This window comes from Oncorhynchus mykiss, chromosome 5, assembly GCF_057628025.1.
Source record: "Oncorhynchus mykiss isolate SJ-2025 chromosome 5, ASM5762802v1, whole genome shotgun sequence".
Classification (NCBI taxonomy): Eukaryota; Metazoa; Chordata; class Actinopteri; order Salmoniformes; family Salmonidae; genus Oncorhynchus; species Oncorhynchus mykiss.
The window spans coordinates 8,114,794-8,134,586 of record NC_143026.1 but is presented as its reverse complement, the minus strand read 5'-3'; the positions used below and the strand labels follow the sequence as shown (position 1 = coordinate 8,134,586).

At 45.0% G+C, this 19,793-nt stretch overlaps 1 protein-coding gene across 2 annotated transcripts in view; it reads right to left on the bottom strand.

Annotated features, from left to right (window-relative positions):
* The window catches only part of mapkap1 (MAPK associated protein 1), a 141,047-nt gene continuing 121,254 nt past the window's right edge, over positions 1–19,793 (bottom strand). The window contains exons 11-12 of one of the 2 annotated variants that reach the window (XM_036976695.2): positions 5,136–5,233; positions 1–2,658 (exon numbers count right to left, since the gene is read on the bottom strand). In XM_036976695.2, the coding sequence (XP_036832590.1) occupies positions 2,545–2,658; positions 5,136–5,233 (212 nt within the window). In that variant the 3' untranslated portion in view covers positions 1–2,544. The remainder of the gene's footprint in view (positions 2,659–5,135; positions 5,234–19,793) is intronic. The other variant, XM_090233642.1, reaches the window with a different exon arrangement.

Below are 19,793 nucleotides of genomic sequence, written 5' to 3'. Positions count from 1 at the left end.
AACATATGAGCAGAATTTATATAATGTCATTGTATTAACAACATCAACAAAATGCTGTAAAAAGTAATACATTCTTTATGTGCCTCCCATCGGGACAGTCTGAACAAACATGATCTGTTCAACAGACAGTGCTTCATTCATTATTTTACAGTCCATAGATACAATGAAGAAAAACATTATTGTATAGATCACAGTAAAAAGTACAGGTAATAATTACATTTTTTTTTATTTTATTTTTTTTTATCATAAAAATCTGTCAGGTCGTACCCCTTCCTAACCCCTTGCTACCTTTGTTCACAATAAGTAGTTTTGAGAGTTTTCTTTCAGACTCGAAAGTATGGAAAATGCCTTCCTTTATGTACTCGTCTTGCTTGTGTTTTTAAAAACCCTCACAGCACCTCAGCAGAACTGGCATTGATTGGTAGTGAGCCACTATTTTAAAGGTTTCAGGCACTGAATGTACTATGGCCAAAGCAGGTTTCATCATATCATTTAATTAGACCCCTGAATGTAATCGTTATCTATATACAAATAAAAATGTAAGGATGTCCCCTTTACATACCAATGTACAACATAAGACTGATTAAGTTTACATCTTCATACGTAGAGAAGAGCAGAAGCAGGGGGATTTAGTATTTTCATTGTCCTGATGGCTTTGGTTTTCACTCGAGCCATCGGTATATGCATTCAACTCTCAAATGTAGAATTGATTTGTAAGCGGTGGATGGAACAAGGTTTCGTTGATTGACATTGGTGTTAAAGCAACACCGTGGTCCTCTGATCCATCCTGAGTTCATGGGATTGACAATAACAGGGGTGGGGGGGGGGGAGTTGCATTTCTTCATCTCCTTCAGAATAGGACTACGAGTCCCGCCTTGTTCTTGTTTTCTATGTCTAAGCATTCCTAAAAGGGCAAAGGTCAGGCGGAGAACTTTAGATCTGATATGGCTGACGAGTGGAGAACCTTTTGTGAAGACAGTGGAGTTTAGGAGGCAGCTCTTTAATTATCTAGGATCAAGACGCATCTCCCTCATAGCTGCGAGAAGTAAGGGTGTCGAGGGTGCTACAGCACCCCCTGATGAATCTAAATAAAATATATATTTTTCAAAATTAGTGAACTAGGCCTTTACACTGTATGAGCAGAGAACGAAAAAACATCTTCCTGCGGCCTTGATCTCCCTCTCTTTTTATTTCTCATCATCCCTCACTCGTATTATATCTCTGACTGTGACGCTCTTCACTCTCTCCCTTGGCCCTCTGCTGTGAGAGTGAAGTCAGTGGCTCCACGGTACGGGCTTCAGAGAGTGGTTCCAGGGTCTAGACAGTGGTCCCAGGGTGCAGACAGTGGTCCCAGGGTCCAGACAGTGGCCCCAGGGTCCAGACAGTGGCCCCAGGGTCCAGACAGTGGCCCCAGGGTCTAGACAGTGGCCCCAGGGTCTAGACAGTGGCCCCAGGGTCTAGACAGTGGCCCCAGGGTCTAGACAGTGGCCCCAGGGTCTAGACAGTAGCTCCAGGGTCTAGACAGTGGCTCCAGGGTCTAGACAGTGGCTCCAGGGTCTAGACAGTGGTCCCAGGGTCTAGACAGTGGTCCCAGGGTCTAGACGGAGGCCCAAGGGTCTAGACAGTGGCCCCAGGGTCTAGACAGTGGCCCCAGGGTCTAGACAGTGGCCCCAGGGTCTAGACAGTGGCCCCAGGGTCTAGACAGTGGCCCCAGGGTCTAGACAGTGGCCCCAGGGTCTAGACAGTGGCCCCAGGGTCTAGACAGTGGCTCCAGGGTCTAGACAGTGGCTCCAGGGTCTAGACAGTGGCTCCAGGGTCTAGACAGTGGTCCCAGGGTCTAGACAGTGGTCCCAGGGTCTAAACAGTGGTCCCAGGGTCTAGACAGTGGCTCCAGGGTCTAGACAGTGGTCCCAGGGTCTAGACAGTGGCTCCAGGGTCTAGACAGTGGCTCCAGGGTCTAGACAGTGGCTCCAGGGTCTAGACAGTGGTTCCAGGGTCTAGACAGTGGTCCCAGGGTCTAGACAGTGGTCCCAGGGTCTAGACAGTGGCTCCAGGGTCTAGGCAGTGGCTCCAGGGTCTAGACAGTGGCTCCAGGGTCTAGACAGTGGTCCCAGGGTCTAGACAGTGGTCCCAGGGTCTAGACAGCAGCTCCAGGGTCTAGACAGTGGTCCCAGGGTCTATACAGTGGCTCCAGGGTCTAGACAGTGGCTCCAGGGTCTAGACAGTGGCTCCAGGGTCTAGACAGTGGTTCCAGGGTCTAGACAGTGGTCCCAGGGTCTAGACAGTGGTCCCAGGGTCTAGACAGTGGCTCCAGGGTCTAGGCAGTGGCTCCAGGGTCTAGACAGTGGCTCCAGGGTCTAGACAGTGGTTCCAGGGTCTAGACAGTGGTTCCAGGGTCTAGACAGTGGTCCCAGGGTCTAGACAGTGGTCCCAGGGTCTAGACAGTGGCTCCAGGGTCTAGACAGTGGTCCCAGGGTCTAGACAGTGGCTCCAGGGTCTAGACAGTGGTCCCAGGGTTTAGACAGTGGCTCCAGGGTCTCTCCTCTACTTCTTCTCCTTCTGGAAGCTGAAACTGGTGCGCCGGCTCAGTTTACGCTGCTTCTGGGCAAAGTAGTCCGCCCGCGACGTGCTGGCCCGAGACTCCAGGATGTAGTTCACCTGAGAATGATAAAACAAAGGGATTGTGGGAAGTGTTTCGATCAAAATATGTAGAAACATATGTAGACTACGCTACATAGTACAACTGGTTATTTGTGACACAGAAAAAAAAAAAACATATTTGGTGTTGAAATTTCAACTAGTCACAATTAATAAAACCATTAGAAAATCAAATAGCAGGACATAATTGCTTTTTCAAGGGGCATGGAAAACCAGATGACAGACAGTCAGAATGACACACTCATGTCTCGTTACATCCAGTAGATGTCACTACATGGGAACACATGCTACTTTAAGGAGAAACACGGACAGCTCATAAAAGGCAGACTCAAGAGCAGGGACGGCGGAGGTGATGATAACGTTGATCATTTTAACGGAGGTTTAATGCCTAGACCTGAGATCTAAAAAGTTAAGCCTTTTGGCCTTAAAGAGAGAAGGGATACTTCAAAAAACGAGTTTTAAAGGCGGAATTACCACGCCCTGTGGGATCCTCCTCACCCATGCTGTTTTATGGGTAATGGCATAAACATGCTGTCAATAATTTCATGGCTAGTAAAATCCTTGGCATTCACATGGAAACCCTGGGCTTTGACCAAAACATTCACACTCAGGTTTGTTTTTTTATATGGTCTGGTGTTTGGTTATAATGTGCCTCAAGGGCACAGCTGTGATGTGTGTGTGTGTGTGTGTGTGTGTGTGTGTGTGTGTGTGTGTGTCTACAGCTTTTATGATGACGGGAAGTGAGGGGGCCCACTCAAACGAGACAGATGAGAGGTATGAGTTTGGATCAGGTGAACATTCAAATACTCAAGAGAAATATTGTTGCTGGAAATATATCGTAACTATTTATTTTATTTTTTAAAGTAACATGTTTGTTTCTAATGTCCTCTCCTCTCATCTGCTTTATACCGAGGTATAAATATATTGCCCTTCTTTTTCGACCCCCCCCAAGCCACATTGGCTTTTAGTAATGAAAGCATTATTCCCTGCAATGTGTGGTCACGCTCAAGAGGAATACCCCAGGGGTCAACTCCGGGCCCACTGAGATTTCAAGATGGAATCATCAGGATAAGGACACTCATGGGTCACACCTGCCAACCCCGGTTGACATGCCTCCACGGGGATGACACGCTACTTAAAGCCATGTCCCCTGAGAGTAGGGGACTAGAGTCCTCGCAATTACCTGCAATTTCACCCTACCTTCTCTGGTCTTCAACCTTCACCCCACCTCACCTGCCCTTTAACATTCACCTCACCTGCCCTGGCCTTCAACCTTCACCTCACCTGCCCTTCAACCTTCACCTCACCTGCCCTGGCCTTCAACCTTCACCTCACCTGCCCTGGCCTTCAACCTTCACCTCACCTGCCCTTCAACCTTCACCTCACCTGCCCTGGCCTTCAACCTTCACCTCACCTGCCCTTCAACCTTCACCTCACCTGCCCTGGCCTTCAACCTTCACCTCACCTGCCCTGGCCTTCAACCTTCACCTCACCTGCCCTGGCCTTCAACCTTCACCTCACCTGCCCTGGCCTTCAACCTTCACCTCACCTGCCCTGGCCTTCAACCTTCACCTCACCTGCCCTGGCCTTCAACCTTCACCTCACCTGCCCTGGCCTTCAACATTCACCTCACCTGCCCTGGCCTTCAACCTTCACCTCACCTGCCCTGGCCTTCAACATTCACCTCACCTGCCCTGGCCTTCAACATTCACCTCACCTGCCCTGGCCTTCAACCTTCACCTCACCTGCCCTGGCCTTCAACCTTCACCTCACCTGCCCTGGCCTTCAACCTTCACCTCACCTGCCCTGGCCTTCAACATTCACCTCACCTGCCCTGGCCTTCAACCTTCACCTCACCTGCCCTGGCCTTCAACATTCACCTCACCTGCCCTGGCCTTCAACATTCACCTCACCTGCCCTGGCCTTCAACATTCACCTCACCTGCCCTGGCCTTCAACATTCACCTCACCTGCCCTGGCCTTCAACATTCACCTCATCTGCCCTGGCCTTCAACATTCACCTCACCTGCCCTGGCCTTCAACATTCACCTCACCTGGCCTGGCCTTCAGGAGATGCTTTCCCATGCCCCACTTTCAAGACTTATTACAGAAAGGTCCTTAAAAGTAAATTAATCATCATTAATGCTAATTAAAGAGAGTATCATTATCTTCCGTATTTTAATGGTTACAGTTGAATTATCATACGCCGATGTGGTAAAAATGCCTCACGGCCTTAATCTACATTTTTAATAGGATATTTCATATTTGCATCTCTGCGTGCGCATACAATTAGTTTTTTTAGCCCTGCGGGTATATGTGGGAGACTGCATAATAATATAGTCGAACCGTCAATATCTGTCAATAGTGACTTGTACCCTGCAGACCTGACTTTGTAAAGTAGAGGAAGTGGTTGCTAAAACAACATATTTCCATGTGATATGGAGGCAAAAGGCACATGGACCCTCCCCTATTACTCACCTTCAGCACGATCTCATTGACAGTAGCAGCATCACACTCAAAGTACAAGGGCTTGTAGTCGTGGTTACTGAGGTATGTGAGCTTGAATATTGCATGACCTGCAACACAAGGAGGAAGAGGACGTGAAATGCAAGACAGTAAAACAAGGAATTTACACAAACCAAGAGACTGTAAAATCATTGTCCCCACAGTTGGGATAAGGCTCACCTTTATATTACAGTCAAGAGACAGGGCCTAGACCTTTATATTACAGTCAAGGGACAGGACCTAGACCTTTATATTACAGTCAAGGGACAGGGCCTAGACCTTTATATTACAGTCAAGAGACAGGGCCTAGACCTTTATATTATAGTCAAGGGACAGGGCCTAGACCTTTATATTACAGTCAAGGGACAGGGCCTAGACCTTTATATTACAGTCAAGGGACAGGGCCTAGACCTTTATATTACAGTCAAGGGACAGGGCCTAGACCTTTATATTACAGTCAAGAGACAGGGCCTAGACCTTTATATTATAGTCAAGGGACAGGGCCTAGACCTTTATATTACAGTCAGGAGACAGGGCCTAGACCTTTATATTACAGTCAAGAGACAGGGCCTAGACCTTTATATTATAGTCAAGGGACAGGGCCTAGACCAAGGGACAGGGCCTAGACCTTTATATTATAGTCAAGGGACAGGGCCTAGACCTTTATATTATAGTCAAGGGACAGGGCCTAGACCTTTATATTATAGTCAAGAGACAGGGCCTAGACCTTTATATTACAGTCAAGAGACAGGGCCTAGACCAAGGGACAGGGCCTAGACCTTTATATTATAGTCAAGGGACAGGGCCTAGACCTTTATATTATAGTCAAGAGACAGGGCCTAGACCTTTATATTATAGTCAAGGGACAGGGCCTAGACCTTTATATTATAGTCAAGAGACAGGGCCTAGACCTTTATATTACAGTCAAGAGACAGGGCCTAGACCAAGGGACAGGGCCTAGACCTTTATATTATAGTCAAGGGACAGGGCCTAGACCTTTATATTATAGTCAAGAGACAGGGCCTAGACCTTTATATTACAGTCAAGAGACAGGGCCTAGACCTTTATATTACAGTCAAGGGACAGGGCCTAGACCTTTATATTACAGTCAAGGGACAGGGCCTAGACCAAGGGACAGGGCCTAGACCTTTATATTACAGTCAAGGGACAGGGCCTAGACCAAGGGACAGGGCCTAGACCTTTATATTACAGTCAAGGGACAGGGCCTAGACCTTTATATTATAGTCAAGGGACAGGGCCTAGACCTTTATATTATAGTCAAGAGACAGGGCCTAGACCTTTATATTACAGTCAAGAGACAGGGCCTAGACCAAGGGACAGGGCCTAGACCTTTATATTATAGTCAAGGGACAGGGCCTAGACCTTTATATTACAGTCAAGAGACAGGGCCTAGACCAAGGGACAGGGCCTAGACCAAGGGACAGGGCCTAGACCTTTATATTATAGTCAAGGGACAGGGCCTAGACCTTTATATTATAGTCAAGAGACAGGGCCTAGACCTTTATATTACAGTCAAGAGACAGGGCCTAGACCTTTATATTACAGTCAAGAGACAGGGCCTAGACCTTTATATTACAGTCAAGAGACAGGGCCTAGACCTTTATATTACAGTCAAGGGACAGGGCCTAGACCTTTATATTACAGTCAAGGGACAGGGCCTAGACCAAGGGACAGGGCCTAGACCTTTATATTACAGTCAAGAGACAGGGCCTAGACCTTTATATTACAGTCAAGGGACAGGGCCTAGACCAAGGGACAGGGCCTAGACCTTTATATTACAGTCAAGAGACAGGGCCTAGACCTTTATATTACAGTCAAGGGACAGGGCCTAGACCTTTATTTTATAGTCAAGGGGCAGGGCCTAGACCAAGGGACAGGACCTAGACCTTTATTTTATAGTCAAGGGACAGGGCCTAGACCTTTATATTACAGTCAAGAGACAGGGCCTAGACCTTTATATTACAGTCAAGGGACAGGGCCTAGACCTTTATTTTATAGTCAAGGGACAAGGCCTAGACCAAGGGACAGGACCTAGACCTTTATTTTATTGTCAAGGGACAGGGCCTAGACCAAGGGACAGGACCTAGACCTTTATTTTATTGTCAAGGGACAAGGCCTAGACCTTTATATTACAGTCAAGAGACAGGGCCTAGACCTTTATATTACAGTCAAGGGACAGGGCCTAGACCAAGGGACAGGGCCTAGACCTTTATATTATAGTCAAGGGACAGGGCCTAGACCTTTATATTATAGTCAAGAGACAGGGCCTAGACCTTTCTATTACAGTCAAGGGACAGGGCCTAGACCTTTATATTACAGTCAAGAGACATGGCCTAGACCTTTATATTACAGTCAAGGGACAGGACCTAGACCTTTATTTTATAGTCAAGGGACAGGGCCTAGACCAAGGGACAGGGCCTAGACCTTTATATTACAGTCAAGAGACAGGGCCTAGACCTTTATATTACAGTCAAGGGACAGGGCCTAGACCTTTATATTATAGTCAAGGGACAGGGCCTAGACCTTTATATTACAGTCAAGGGACAGGGCCTAGACCTTTATATTACAGTCAAGGGACAGGGCCTAGACCTTTATATTACAGTCAAGAGACATGGCCTAGACCTTTATATTACAGTCAAGGGACAGGACCTAGACCTTTATTTTATAGTCAAGGGACAGGGCCTAGACCAAGGGACAGGGCCTAGACCTTTATATTACAGTCAAGGGACAGGGCCTAGACCTTTATATTACAGTCAAGGGACAGGGCCTAGACCTTTATATTACAGTCAAGAGACATGGCCTAGACCTTTATATTACAGTCAAGGGACAGGACCTAGACCTTTATTTTATAGTCAAGGGACAGGGCCTAGACCAAGGGACAGGGCCTAGACCTTTATATTACAGTCAAGGGACAGGGCCTAGACCAAGGGACAGGGCCTAGACCTTTATATTACAGTCAAGGGACAGGGCCTAGACCTTTATATTATAGTCAAGGGACAGGGCCTAGACCTTTATATTACAGTCAAGGGACAGGGCCTAGACCTTTATATTATAGTCAAGGGACAGGGCCTAGACCTTTATATTATAGTCAAGAGACAGGGCCTAGATCTTTATATTATAGTCAAGACACATGGCTTAGATTGCGGGAGCACTACAGAGTACCACGTCTATTAATGGGAAAAGTGCTTTTAGCCAAATAAAAGCTAAGGTGACGCATTAAACCCCCAACGTGAGGCAGTAAACCCAACGCACAAATCAATAACATCTACTGGTAGTTCAATGTGCGTATGATAAATAAATAAATGGGGACGACTATACACAGTACTGTACACACAAACATCATATTCTACTACACACGTTGCCCAAGAGTGAACGGTAGAAGATCCTAATTTAAGGAACATTACTATGGTAATGAATTCATGCTATGTCGTTACTGATTGATGGAGGGGGGGGGGGGCTTTTAATTCAGCTTCCTGGAGCATCTCTGTGCAATCCACTACAATGAAAGTTTACATCAACTGAATTAACTCTGTTAGATGTTATCCTGCTTGGCTACGTTTCCTCGTCTCTACCTCCCTTGTCTTTTGATCTCTCCTGTAGGCGTTTCTGATTTCATGGCTAACCTTGTGCTCTGAACAACCCATTCGTTACTGTTAATGCATTGCCATCTCATGTAAATCAACCAGGGGGCTCAATAAGCAAGTGAAGGCTAACATATGCAGATGTACAATTCCCAAAAGTATCACCCCCCCCCCCCCCCCCCCCCCCCAACCCCATATATCTGAGAGTCTAGCCAATTAGCCACAATCAATTCTAGGGGATTTAAGTGGCTGGTATTAATTCATTTTTCTGCACGCAACTTTCCTCAAAAGAGGTTTGGTCTACGAAGAACAGGACCCTAGAATCATGCATCTTGGGCAATAAAAAATCTGTGCAAAGACAACATGTCAAAGCTGGGGAAAAATGGCTCTTGCTAATGGATTCGCAACAGAAAATAGCTTTTAAGTAATCAATCTTTTAGTTTTTTTACTCAAGAAAAAAACAAATCTTTCTCATTAAAGGAGCTGGGTGTCATAGCCTCTTTGTGGCTGTATGGCGTAATGAAAACGGCATTACCATTGATCACAATTATAAGGGTTCATGCTGATATCCCGTCGATTACCACACCACTTCCTTGTTTCACTAACAAAAACGTAAGCAGATTAATTTCAACTCCCTTGCAGCCACTCTGAAATACACATTTTGAATAATACCCAAGATAGGAAAAAGAACGATTAACATTCACTGAACAAAAATATAAATGTACCATGCAACAATTTAAACAATTTCACAATTTCATATTAGGAAATCGGTCAATTTGAATAAATTCATTAGGCCCTAATCTATGGCTTTCACGTGACTGGGCAGGGGCGCAGCCATGGGTGGGCCTGGGAGGACATAGGCCCACCCACTTGGGAGCTATGCCCAACCAATCAGAATTAGTTTTTACACACAAAATTGCTTTTTTTTTTACAGACAGAAATACTTCTCAGTTTCATTAGCTGTCCGGGTGGCTGGTCTCAGACGATCCCGTAGGTGAAGAAGGATGTGGAGGTCCTGGGCTGTCGTGGTTACACGTGGTTTGTGGTTGTGAGGCTAGTTGGACTTACTGACAAATTCTCACAAACCGACGTGGGAGGCCGCCTCCACATCCTTCTTCACCTACGGGATCGTAGGTGATGGTAGAGAAATGAACCTTAACATTTTTGGCAACAGCTATGGAGAATATTCCTGCAGTCAGCATGCCAATTGCACGCTCAGTTAAAATTTGAGACATCTGTGGCATTGTGTTGTGTGACAAAACTGCACATTTTAGAATGGCCGTTTATTGTCCCCAGCACAAGGTTCATCTGTGTAATGACCATGCTGTTTAATCCGTTTCTTGATTTGCCACACCTGTCAGGTGGATGGATTATTTTGGCAAAGATAAGCTTTCTGTGCGTATAGAACATTTCTGGGATCTTTTATTTCAGCTCATGAAACATGGGACCAACACTTTACATGTTGCATTTATATTTTGGTTCAGTGTAGTAACCATTTCAATCATTTTAAACTTTTAAGACGCATTTAGAAATTATACTTCTCATTGTGAGAAGCGTGGTCGACCCACACGCATCAAAGAGATGTCAAGAGGTTGATCTGTAACTACTGAGGATTATTCTACTCAAGCATCAAAGCGATGTCAAGTGGTTGATCTGTAACTACTGAGGATTATTCTACTCAAGCATCAAAGTGATGTCAAGAGGTTGATCTGTAACTATTGAGGATTATTCTAGTCAAGCAAAGAGACGTCAAGAGATTGATCTGTAACTATTGAGGATTATTCTACTCAAGCAAAGAGATGTCAAGAGATTGATCTGTAACTATTGAGGATTATTCTACTCAAGCAAAGAGATGTCAAGAGGTTGATCTGTAACTATTGAGGATTATTCTACTCAAGCATCAAAGCGATGTCAAGAGGTTGATCTGTATCACCCTCAATGCCATTGGTAGACACTGCGAGTAGTGTTCGCACATCTCTATGTCCCAACACCAGAATCTCTTCTATATAAAAAGGAAAGTGACTCGGCCTCCTATCAGACACCAGTACTCTACCAGAGACCATTTTCTAGCGGAACCGGCGAAGTGGAACAAATGTCTCGCCCAAAGTGGAGAAGGCAGTGCAGGGAGGAAGACAATGGAGGAGGCGCGCTGTGGCTTTCTTCCCTAGACGTGTGTCTGCAGAAAGGAGCAAGGCCTTCATTAACTCTGACACCGGCTCTTAACTATCCCTTTATTTGAGGGGTAAGAATAGAGACTTACGTATCCCTTCATTAGAGGGGCTGCTCATTGACTACAGCCTTCAACACCATAGTACCCTCCAAACTCATCATTAAGCTTGAGACCCTGGGTCTCGACCACGCCCTGTGGTCCTGGACTTTCTGGCCGGCCGCCCCCAGGTAGTGAAGGTAGGAAACAACATTTCCACCCCGCTGATCCTCAACATTAGGGCCTCCACAAGGGTGCGTTCTCAGCCCTCTCCTGTAGTCCCTGTTCACCCACGACTGCATGGCCATGCACGCCTCCAACTCAATCATCAAGTTTGCAGACAACACTACAGTGGTAGGCTTGATTACCAACAACAACAAGACAGCCTACAGGGAGGTGGTGAGGGCCCTCGGAGTGTGGTGTCAGGAAAATAACCTCTCACTCCACGTCAACAAAACAAAGGAGATGATCGTTGACTTCAGGAAACAGCCGAGGGAGCTCCCCCATATCCACCGACGGGACAGTAGTGGAGAAGGTGGAAAGTAGAGGTCGACCGATTTATCGGCATGGCTAAGAATGGGTAATCGGCCTTTTTGGATGTCGATTATGGTCGATTACATTGCAATCCACAAGGAAACTGCGGGACAGGCTGACCACATGTTACGCGAGTGCAGCATCAAAATGACCTTGTGGCTGCAAGGAGCCAAGGTAAGTTGCTAGCTAGCATTAAACTTATTTTATAAAAAATGATCAATCTTCACATTAACCTCTCTGGGATATAGGTGGGACGCTTGGCCAAAAGCCAGTGAAAATGCAGAGGGCCAAATTCAAATAAATTACTATAAAAATCTAACTTTCATTAAATCACACATGCAAGATAGCAAATTAAAGCTACACTCGTTGTGAATCCAGCCAACATGTCAGATTTCAAAAAGGCTTTTCAACGAAAGCATAAGATGCTATTATCTGATGATAGCACAAAAGTAAACAATGAGAGAGTAGCATATTTCAACCCTGCAGGCGCGACACAAAATGCAGGAATAAAATATAATTCATGCCTTACCTTTGACGAGCTTCTTCTGTTGGCACTCCAATATGTCCCATAAACATCACAAATGGTCCTTTTGTTCAATTAATTCCGTCCATATATATCCAAAATGTCAATTTATTTGGCGCGTTTGATCCAGAAAAACACTGGTTCCAACCTGACCAATGTCACTACAAAATATCTCAAAAGTTAACTGTAAACTTTGCCAAAACATTTCAAACTACTTTTGTAATACAACTTTAGGTATTTTTAAACGTAAATAATCGATAAAATTGAAGACGGGATGATCTGTGTTCAATACAGGAAGAAAACAAACTGACGCTACTTTTCTGGTCACGTGCCTCTAACAAACAGTGCACTTGAAGTGACCCTCGTTTTGAACGGGGCTACTTCATTACACAAAGGAAAAAACCTCAACCAATTTCTAAAGACTGGTGACATCCAGTGGAAGCGGTAGGAACTGCAAGCAAGTCCCTTAGGAATCTGGTTTCCCAATGAAAACACATTGAAGACAGTGACCTCATAACAACAAAAAATCTGAATGGTTTGTCCTCTGGGTTTTGCCTGCTACATAAGTTCTGTTATACTCACAGACATGATTCAAACAGTTTTAGAAACTTCAGCGTGTTTTCTTAGCAGGCAGTTGAATTTGGGCATTCTATTCATCCAAAAGTGAAAATGCTGCCCCCTATCCCTATCCCCTATTTTTATGACACATTTTTATGGATATCTTTAAGAAATGGCTTTCTTGCCACTCTTCCATAAAGGCCAGATTCCATAAAGGCCCACTGTTTGACAGTGGGGATGGTGTGTTCAGGGTGTTGCTTTTATGCCAAACATAACGTTTTGCATTGTTGCCAAAAAGTTCAATTTTGGTTTAATCTGACCAGAGCACCTTCTTCCACATGTTTGGTGTGTCTCCCAGGTGGCTTGTGGCAAACTTTAAACGACACTTTTTATGGATATCTTTAAGAAATGGCTTTCTTCTTGCCACTCTTCCATAAAGGCCAGATTTGTGCAATATACGACTGATTGTTGTCCTATGGACAGAGTCTCCCACCTCAGCTGTAGATCTCTGCAGTTCATCCAGAGTGATCATGGGCCTCTTGGCTGCATCTCTGATCAGTCTTCTCCTTGTATGAGCTGAAAGTTTAGATGGACAGCCAGGTCTTGGTAGATTTGCAGTGGTCTGATACTCCTTCCATTTCAATATTATCGCTTGCACAGTGCTCCTTGGGATGTTTAAAGCTTGGGAAATCTTTTTGTATCCAAATCCGGCTTTAAACTTCTTCACAACAGTATCTCGGACCTGCCTGGTGTGTTCCTTGTTCTTCATGATGCTCTCTGCGCTTTTAACGGACCTTTGAGACTATCACAGTGCAGGTGCATTTATACGGAGACTTGATTACACACAGGTGGATTGTATTTATCATCATTAGTCATTTAGGTCAACATTGGATCATTCAGAGATCCTCACTGAACTTCTGGAGAGAGTTTGCTGCACTGAAAGTAAAGGGGCTGAATAATTTTGCACGCCCAATTTGTCAGTTTTTGATTTGTTAAAAAAGTTTGAAATATCCAATAAATGTTGTTCCACTTCATGATTGTGTCCCACTTGTTGTTGATTCTTCACAAAAAAATACAGTTTTATATCTTTATGTTTGAAGCCTGAAATGTGGCAAAAGGTCGCAAAGTTCAAGAGGGCCGAATACTTTCGCAAGGCACTGTATATATATAAATCTGCCGATGAATCGGTATCGGCTTTTTTTGGTCCTCCAATAATCAGTATCAGTGTTAAAAAATCATATTCAGTCGACGTCTAGTGGAAAGTTTAAAGTTCCTCGGTGTACACATCATGGGCAAACTGAAATGGTCCACCCATACAGTCAGCGTGGTGAAGGTGCAACAGCGCCTCTTCAACCACAGGAGGCTTAAGAAATGTGGCTTGTCACCTAAAACCCTCACAAATTTTTACAGATGCACAATCGAGAGCATCTTGTCGGGCTGTATCACTGCCTGGTACGGCAACTGCACCGCCCTCCGCTGCAAGGCTCTCCAGAGGGTAGTGAGGTCTGCACAGCGCATCACTGGGGGCAAACTACCTGCCCTCCAGGACACCTACACCAACCGATGTCACAGGAAGGACAAAAAGATCATCAAGGACAACAACCACCCGAGCCACTGCCTGTTCACCCTGCTATCATCCAGAATGTGAGGTCAGTTCAGGTGCATCAAAGCTGGGACAGAGAGACTGAAAAACAGCTTCTATCTTAAGGCCATCAGACTGTTAAACAGCCCTCACTTACATAGAGAGGCCGCTGCCAACATACCGTCTCAAATTACTGGCCACTTAAATAAATGGATTTAATAAAGGTATCCATAGTCACTTTAAATAATGCCACTTTAATAATGTTTACATACCTACATTACTCATCTCACATATACATATTCTTATTCCATCCCCTTACATTTGTGTGCATGGTTGTCGTTGTGAATTTGTTCGATATTACTGCACTGCCGGAACTAGAAGTACAAGCATTTCACTACACTCGCATTAACATCTGCTAACCATGTGACCAATAACATTATATTTGAAAAATAGAGACTCTTACGTATCCCTTCATTAGGGGGGGATAAGAATAGAGACTTACGTATCCCTTCATTAGGGGGGGGGGTAAGATTAACTCAGACACCGGCAAGAATAGAGTCAGGTTCCAAAGAGTGGGTCGCTAAGCCGTAACTGACGCAGCAGTGTGGAAAATCTTTGTGGGAGTGTGTCATGACACTATTCTGCACCCTTAGTTCCATCCTATCAGCCATCAGTCAATTTTACCACAGAACTAATTGCTTTATACTTGCTAAATTGAATGCAGGAAAACTGAAATCTATTTTACCTAATTTCGTCCAGCATGTCACCTGGGCAATTAGAGGGGTAAAGAAAACTCTAAATTACTTTTACTCCACATGCAGAGACTTATAAAAAGCTCTCCCACCATTTTGTCAAATCTGACCATAACTTTATCCTCGAAATGAGGTTTTTCATGCAAAAACACACAAAGTACCAGGGAAGTGCTTCATTTGGTCTGACGAAGTGTAAAATAAACCGACAGGACTGTCCTGGAATATGTTCCAGGATTAATCTGATAACAATGAGGAGTATTTACCTTAATAACGTGTATTGTTCATTTACCACATCAGTCACCAGCTTCATTAATAAGTGCATCGTCGTCCCCACAGTGACCGTACGTACATATCCCAACCAGAAGCCATAGATTACAGGCAACATCCGCACTGAGCTAAAGGTTAGAGCTGCCACTTTCAAGGAGAGAGACACTCACCAAAAACGCGTATAAGAAATCCCCCTAAACTCTCCGACGAACCATCAAACAGGCAAAGATCAACACAGGACTAAGATCGAATCCTGCTACACCGGCTCTGACGCTCGTCAGACGTGTCAGGGCTTGCAAACTATCACGGATTACAAAAGGAAACCCAGTGACACAAGCCTACCAGATGAGATAAATGCCTTCTATGCTAGCTTCAAGGCAAGGAACACTGAGCCATGTGTGAGAACACCAGATGTTCAGGACGACTGTGGCTCTCCATAGCCGCTGTAGGACCTTTAAACAGGTTATCATTCACAAGGCCGCAGACAGATAACAACTATGCGTACTTAGATCATGCGCTGATCTGGATCCTGGACTTCCTAACGGGCCGCCCCCATGTGGTGAGGGTAGGCAGCACACATCCGCCACAACACATCCTCAACACGGGGCGTGTGCTTAGTCCTGTCCTGTTCTCCCTGTTGACCTAGGACTGTGTGGCCGTGCACAACTCCCAACATGTTGTTTGCCGACGACACGACGGTGGTTGGCCTGATCACCGATGAGACAGCCTATAGGGAGGAGGTCAGAGACCATGTGGTGCCCGGATAACAACCTCTCCCTAAACATTAGCAAAACAAAGGAGCTTACCGTGAGCTACAGGAAACAGAGGGCCGAGCACGCCCCCATTCACAGGGCTGTAGTGGAGTGGTTTGAGAGGTTCTTCAGTGTCCACATCACTAAGGACCTATCATTGTCCAAACACACCAACACAGTCATGAAGAGGGCACAACATCCACATGTTCCCCTCAGAAGGTTGAATATATTTGTCTGGGCCCTCAGATCCTCAAACATTTCTACAGCTGAGCATATTGACTGGCTGCATCACCGCTTGGTATGGCAACTGCTTGGCATCTGATCGCAAGGTGCTACAGAGGGTAGTGTATACGGCCTAGTACAACACTGGGGCCGAGCTCCCGGTCATCCAGAACCTCCATACCAGGCGATGTCAGAGGAAGGTCCCAAAAAATTTGACAAAGACTCGTTCAAAGGCACTTGAATCTTTTGTCTTGCCCATTCACCCTCTGAATGGCACACATACACAATCTATGTCTCAATTGTCTCGAGGCTTAAAAATCCTTCTTTAACCTGTCTCCTCCCCTTCATCTACACCGATTGAAGTGGATTTAAAAAGTATTTCTGAAATGCATTTGGGGAATTGGTTCAGTTAAAATCAACTGACACCGCGTGACAATATACTAGAAAGTGACGACGACTGCATATAAAACTGGACATGGCTTCTTCTTCTATGCTTCTGGTGTCTTTTATCACAAACCTAATCAAACCTGCACGAGACCTTAGTTGCCCTCGTATTCCCCAGAGGCTCTGGTGTACCTCAGGGCTCAAAACCAAGACCTCCTGAAATGACTCAGGATATCTCCGCCTCCCTCCCTTTTCTACTCCCCATCCCTGGAGAGGGACCCAGGCGGTCAACCCCCCCCCCCCCCCTCCATTTTGAGGAGCAGTTGATGAATAGATCAGAGGAGCGATGAGCACCTCTCGCGACGCTCGCCAACCGCGACTCCCTTTCACCGTCTGCACCTCATTAATCACGCCATTGTCTGATTTGAAAGGCAAGCCATGTAAGTGTCATATCCACTCAAAGCCAAGGAGAGGCCTGGCCGAGGGGATGCGAACACCATCAAAATAAGACACAAAAATCTTCAATATAAACCACAAAGAGAAACAGACATAGGTCCTTAGTTACTAAAAGGTCTAGGGACTGGTTCGTTAATGAGCCCGAGGTAAAGCTGTACCATCTAATTGGGCAAAATAAGCTGTCAGAATGTATTTTTCATTTAATAGGTTAAAGAGGTGGGGAAAATATATAAATATATAAATATTATTCACTTTATTGCACTTTTATTTTTTTATAACTATGATTGCATAGCAACAGGCCAAATGTCCTCAGCCTAAAGCGGTGTTGATAACATGCTTGCTGCCGTACTTGTGGACTGGAAGAAAAAACAAAAACAAAGAAAATGCGAATGTCATATTTGTACTTCCCTGCAGGCGAAAAATATCCTGGTCAGGTGCCACAGGGTGCACACAGAAACATATGCACGGGGTTACGTTTGTCAAGAGGCTTGGAGGAAAAAAAGTGATTGAGTGGGGTGGGCAGCGGAGGTGGTGGTGGTGGGGGGGCTGACTGCTTGTTTGGTGTGATACTGATTATGGGAACATGAGACTTTTGGGGTCTTTCATAGCAACACATGCTTCCCATTTAAAGTCAATAACTCCATTCTTCCCACCGCTTGGCGATGTGACAGTGAACGCTTGTCCCAAGTTCAAGGTTCATTGTAATCATTTACATTCCCCCCCCCCCCCCCCTGCAAAACCCCCTTTTCAAATGAAGAGAAAAGTCTACTTTGGTCACTGCTTGGTCTCGTCCTCACCTCCCCCACGTGCAAACACACACCACTGAAACCATACACCCCCCCCCCCCCCCCCCCACACACACACACACACACAACCCCCACCCCATACACACCAAACCCCCCACACTCACACCCAACCCCAACACATACACATACACCCAACACACACACACACCCACACACACACACACACAAAACATCCCTTGGAGAGTATACAAACCCTTCATGTCCTGGAGCAGGTCATGACCATACTGGAAAAAAAAAGTCTTAAAGCTACAATGTCACTTTTTGGGCGACCTGACAAATTCACATAGAAATGTGTGTTATTGATCTGTCATTCTCGTTGACAGCAAGTCTAAGAAGTGGTAGATCTGTTACATGTGCGCTATTTCTAGGCTTCCCGTTCTTAACTTTATTTTTTACGGTTTCGTAAACAGTTAAAAACACAATATCTGTGGTTTTGGAAAATATATTTCACATATTTTAGATGTTAAAATGATTCTCTACACTACACATTGTTTGTTTTGTCACATAAACTGAAATGAAGCAAACGATTAGAATTTATAGCAACCAGGAAATGGATGAGTGATTTCTGCAATTAGTGCACACATGAAGTTGATTCCTGAATGTAAATGCTGTCTTGCAGTGGCATGATTTTATTTGTCTGGGAAAAAAATTTCAGCCACACCAATCAATTTTTTTTTTAGAATCGTACGTTAAGAATCAGGTTACAAGGACGTTTACCAACATATCAGGCGTTCTCTCTCTCTCTGGTCACCCCCAAAAACCAATTCTTCCTTTGGCCACCTCTCCTTACAGTTATCTGCTGCCAATGACTGGAACGAACTACAAAAATCTCTGAAACTGGAAACACTTATCTCCCTCACTAGCTTTAAACACCAGCTGTCAGAGCAGCTCACAGATTACTGCACCTGTACATAGTCCATCTATAGTTTAGCCCAAACAACTACCTCTTCCCCTACTGTATTTATTTATTTTGCTCCTTTGCACCCCATTATTTTTATTTCTACTTTGCACATTCTTCCACTGCAAATCTACCATTCCAGTGTTTTACTTGCTATATTGTATTTACTTCGCCACCATGGCCTTTTTTTTGCCTTTACCTCCCTTATCTCACCTCATTTGCTCACAATTTATATATACTTATTTTTCTACTGTATCATTGACTGTATGTTTGTTTTACTCCTGTGTTGTTGTATGTGTCGAACTGCTTTGCTTTATCTTGGCCAGGTCGCAATTGTAAATGAGAACTTGTCCTCAACTGGCCTACCTGGTTAAATAAAGGTGTTCTCAACTTGCCTACCTGGTTAAATAAAGGTGTTCTCAACTTGCCTACCTGGTTAAATAAAGGTGTTCTCAACTTGCCTACCTGGTTAAATAAAGGTGAAATAAAATAAATAAATAAATAAATAGGCCAGACTATTTTACGAGGGTGCCATAATTGAAGTGCAAATGTACGGACATCAAGCACAGACCAAGTCAAACAAAGCATGAGTCAAACATGATATATAAAGACATCCAAGAGATCCCGTATACCATGAAACACAGCACAAAGCACATACAGTAGATACACTTTCTGACCGGTGAGTGAACGTGACACAAAGACTCCTTTACAATACTGTTCCCCACGGAACTCAAAGAGAAAACCTAACAGATCCTCACAAAGCTGCACCATCGAGAGCATCCTGTCCTATTGCATCACCGCCTGGTATGGCAACTGCTCGGCATCCGACCGTAAGGCGCTACAGAGGGTGGTGCGTACGGCCGAGTACATCACTGGAGCCAAGCTTCCTGCCATCCAGGACCTATATAATAGGCGGTTTCAGAGGAAAGCCACAAAAATTGTCAAAGACTCCGGTCACCCAAGTCATGGAATGTTCTCTCTGCTACCGCACGGCAAGCGGTACCGGAGCACCAAGTCTAGGTCACAAAAAGCCTCCTTAACAGCTTCTACCCTCAAGCCATAAGATTGCTGAACAAATAATCAAGATGG